The sequence below is a fragment of the Nannobrachium achirus genome (genome assembly GCF_963921795.1).
Source record: "Nannobrachium achirus genome assembly, chromosome: 15".
Lineage (NCBI taxonomy): Eukaryota > Metazoa > Chordata > Actinopteri > Myctophiformes > Myctophidae > Nannobrachium > Nannobrachium achirus.
Genome location: NC_137822.1, coordinates 56,180,522 through 56,184,114, shown reverse-complemented (window position 1 = coordinate 56,184,114; position 3,593 = coordinate 56,180,522). Strand labels below are relative to the sequence as shown.

General features: G+C 46.6%; 1 protein-coding gene across 1 annotated transcript; it reads left to right on the top strand.

The window, feature by feature from the left end:
- Positions 1–1,433: 1,433 nt before the first annotated feature.
- On the top strand, positions 1,434–2,648 carry LOC308299105 (5-cytosine rRNA methyltransferase NSUN4-like; the record flags this gene model as incomplete). The annotated part of the gene is made up of 1 exon (XM_080742829.1): positions 1,434–2,648. The coding sequence occupies one exon, from the start codon at positions 1,434–1,436 to the stop codon at positions 2,646–2,648; it is 1,215 nt and encodes a 404-aa protein (XP_080598955.1).
- Positions 2,649–3,593: the final 945 nt, after the last annotated feature.

Genomic DNA, 3,593 nt, shown 5'->3' with positions numbered 1-3,593 from the left:
TGGTAACATGAGGATCGTGGGTTCAGCGAGCCATGGCCCGAGGCAGAACCCCATGCCAAACCATGCTAACTTAGGCTATAGATTCTAGGCTGTCTTATAGTAGAGCTAAGGTAGGCTGCCAATACTATGCGCTTAGATATAGGCTTAGATTCTATGCTGTCTCTATAGTAGGGTGCTCAATATGCCATGTTGTGTGATGCTTGCTTTCTGCTTCATTCTGGTCAATAAAGTATATCTTAACCCAAGTGATCGTCTCCTGAATTCTGATTCTCAACAGCACAACTTGGGATAGTTGCATGATGTCCTGCGTATTGGTAAATTACATTCCTCTATCATTAAATGTTTGTTATTTTTAAGATTTCTAATTCAAACATGGCAAACAATTATTCAGGACACCAATTCCAAAATAGCAAAAATAAGAGATCTACAAGCTCAAAACACGTCACACTGCGACACGTTCTGAGCTTGGAGATCGGACGAAGATCGGATCAGCTCGAAGTAAAAATATGGACACAAGAGGTTTCTGACTGACAGTGCATTATATGCAATGTGGCCCGCTGGAGTGAGTGTGGAAATATAGCGGCCCTATCATCAAAGTTGCCCACCTCAATGAAGTGATTCTAACTTACAGTAACAAGCACATATCTATGACTGAGATTTTAGGACCACAATGGAAACAAGTCCCCAGGACTTTTTTGTGTTATCCGTTAAGCCCAAATGTCGGACTGTACCTCGTGCTGTTTACATTTCTCTTTCCACAATCTCCAAATGCTATACAAACTTTAAAGTCTGGAACTACAGCTCCTGAACGGCGAGTAGGCTAATGGAAACTGGCATTTCCGTTCATGAAAATACATTTTAAAATGTACTTTCTGCTTATTTATATTGGGATAATGTGCACAATGTTAAAAAAGAAATAAACAAAAGTGAGGAGGAGGCTTCACTTCCGCTTTAACCGGGTACACATCATAAGAGTTTCCGTCTCTATGCTGACATCACTGATACTAAACAGTGTTGTCACCATGGTAACAGCTGCATGTTGGAACAATGCCCAAATTTGGAGATGACTGACATCACTGACTGACCTGATCACTCTGACGTCATACATAGTACTGATGTCACAGACTGGCCTGGAGTCCTGGACACAGAACACCATACTGTATATGGACATACTCTGACATCACTGACTGACATCACTCTGACGTCATACATAGTACTGATGTCACAGACCGGCCTGGACACAGAACACCATACTGTATATGGACATATCTGACGTCATTGGACTGACGTCACAGACTGATCTCGACACACAGAACATCATATATAGTCATAAACGGGTGATCACTGATAGCGCCGCCTGTACTACCCATGTGGGTTGCTGTCATGGTAACAGCTGCAACATTTGCTTCAGTAGCACGCTGTAGCCTGGCAAGATGGCGGCACTCATGGACACAAGATTACTGCTGAGGAAAATCAAAGATTTACATTGTCTAACTCCTAGAAGAAACCGTGTAAAGGCCAAATGGGCAGGAACCCGACCCAAGTACCCTGCCAGCGGTCTGGCCCTGCAGAACTTTGACTCCACTTACAGCCTCCAGCTGGGTAAACAACAGTGGCCCTCAGTCCGGGTCAGCTTGCTCTCCGAGCGCAAGTACGGAGCCCTGCTCAACAGCTTCTCCGCCGACGAGGCTGTCGTTGCCGAGCTACAGGCCCAGGCCTGCAGGGACTTCATCACAAGCACAGACCAGGATGGCGGAGCAAAGTCGGAGGGCAGGACAGAGGAGTACACTGGGGTTGGTCAAGAACCGCCGCCGCCACAGCTCAGCCCCAACATCAAGTGTTTCGTGTTTCCAAGAACAGATATCACAAGATTCAAGCCTGCCAGACCAGACGTGCATGGCTTATGGTCTTACTACCTGATGGATGCCGCCTCCATCTTGCCTTGCCTGGCGCTGGATGTCCAGGAGGGTCACAGTGTGTTGGACCTGTGTGCTGCCCCCCCTGGTGGGAAGACCCTGGCTCTGCTTCAGACCCAGGTCATGCGGCTTCTATGTGTGAACGATAAATCGGTGTCTCGCGCCACGCGTCTCAGAAAGGTCATCGACAGCTACATTCCGAAGGAGTTTTCGAAAGGGAGACTGCGTGTCACCTCCCACGATGGCACAAAATGGGGTGAAATGGAGAGGGACGTCTTTGACAGGGTCCTCGTTGATGTCCCCTGCACCACAGATAGACGTTCCGTCTTGGAGGATGACGACAATATATTCAACAGGAGCAGAACCAAGGAGAGACGCATGCTGCCCCAGCTACAGATGGAGCTGTTGCTGGCTGGTGTCGAGGCAGCGCGTCCTGGGGGGGAGATCGTCTACTCCACCCGCACCCTCTCCCAGCTTCAGAACCAGTGTGTGGTGGAGCAGGCCATCCACCTGGCCAGAGAGAACCTCGGAGTCCACCTTCAGGTCCTTGACCTCCGTCCCCTCACAAAGCTGTTCAGCAACACGTTTAACTTTGCGACTGACTTGACCTTGGGTGAGATGGTCCTTCCACACCTAGCAGCCAACTTTGGACCCATCTACATGTGCAAGCTGAAGAAGTTGAGTTCTGGGTTTTCATCTGATTACCATACCGTGGACACTAGAGGGTGCTAATAATGTGTGCCTCTGGGTAGTGGGTACCATAGATGAGTTAAATAGAACTGCTATTTTGTGGTGCTTCTGTGTACATTTACATCGTTTTTGACATAAAGTGATGTCAATACATTAACATGTATTCTACGTTCTCCTGTATATGGAATATCTGTTTTCATATACGGTAGATTGTTTTAGGTCTATTCTATAAACCACTACTATCAGGTTCAATATACGGTACTTGTCTAATAATGGGGGGGGGGGGGGGGGGGGTAACATGTCTGTAGTCGGTACTTGGGCCAGTTCTCAAAGGTGTGCATTTTGATCTAGAGAATTACTATTTTGTTGAATAATATATAGCTAATTATTATTGATGCGTAGCTAGTTCAGACAGACAACTCAGGGCAGAGCGCCAACACTGATCAGTCACATGCACTCTTCGCATGATCAGGGCAGGCTATTTAAAGTTCTATGTCTACCTGTTAATTCCTGGCTTCTCTCCTTGCTTTGCTGCTCCACTGCATGTCTCTATGCTCTCCTTTGCCTTGCTGTCTGCAGCTGGCCATAACGTTTTGCAACTCAACACCCTCCCAGCATCCACCTTTAGGCTCTGTTTCTAGATTCCCTTTTTGGGTTAGGGTACCTTTGGCACTCCCCCAGATTTCTCAGCCGCGCCCCCTAGATGTCTAGTATCTTATTTCGATGTGTAGTGTGGCCATTCAACCATGAGGCGGTGCTTTCTCAATGAGCAGGAGAGTTGAGCTTGGAGACTTCTCTCTGTTTTCTGCATGCCAAAGTTGACAGTTAAACTGGAAAAAACATATTGATATTATATGTATGAGGTCTATGAAGATGCTTGGTATATTGAGAAAAGTCTGTCCACTTGTTCTTCCTTCATCTATCTCATTTAACACTTTATTATAGCCTAGCTTAACTTTCCCTCATATTAATTACTGTAATATTGTT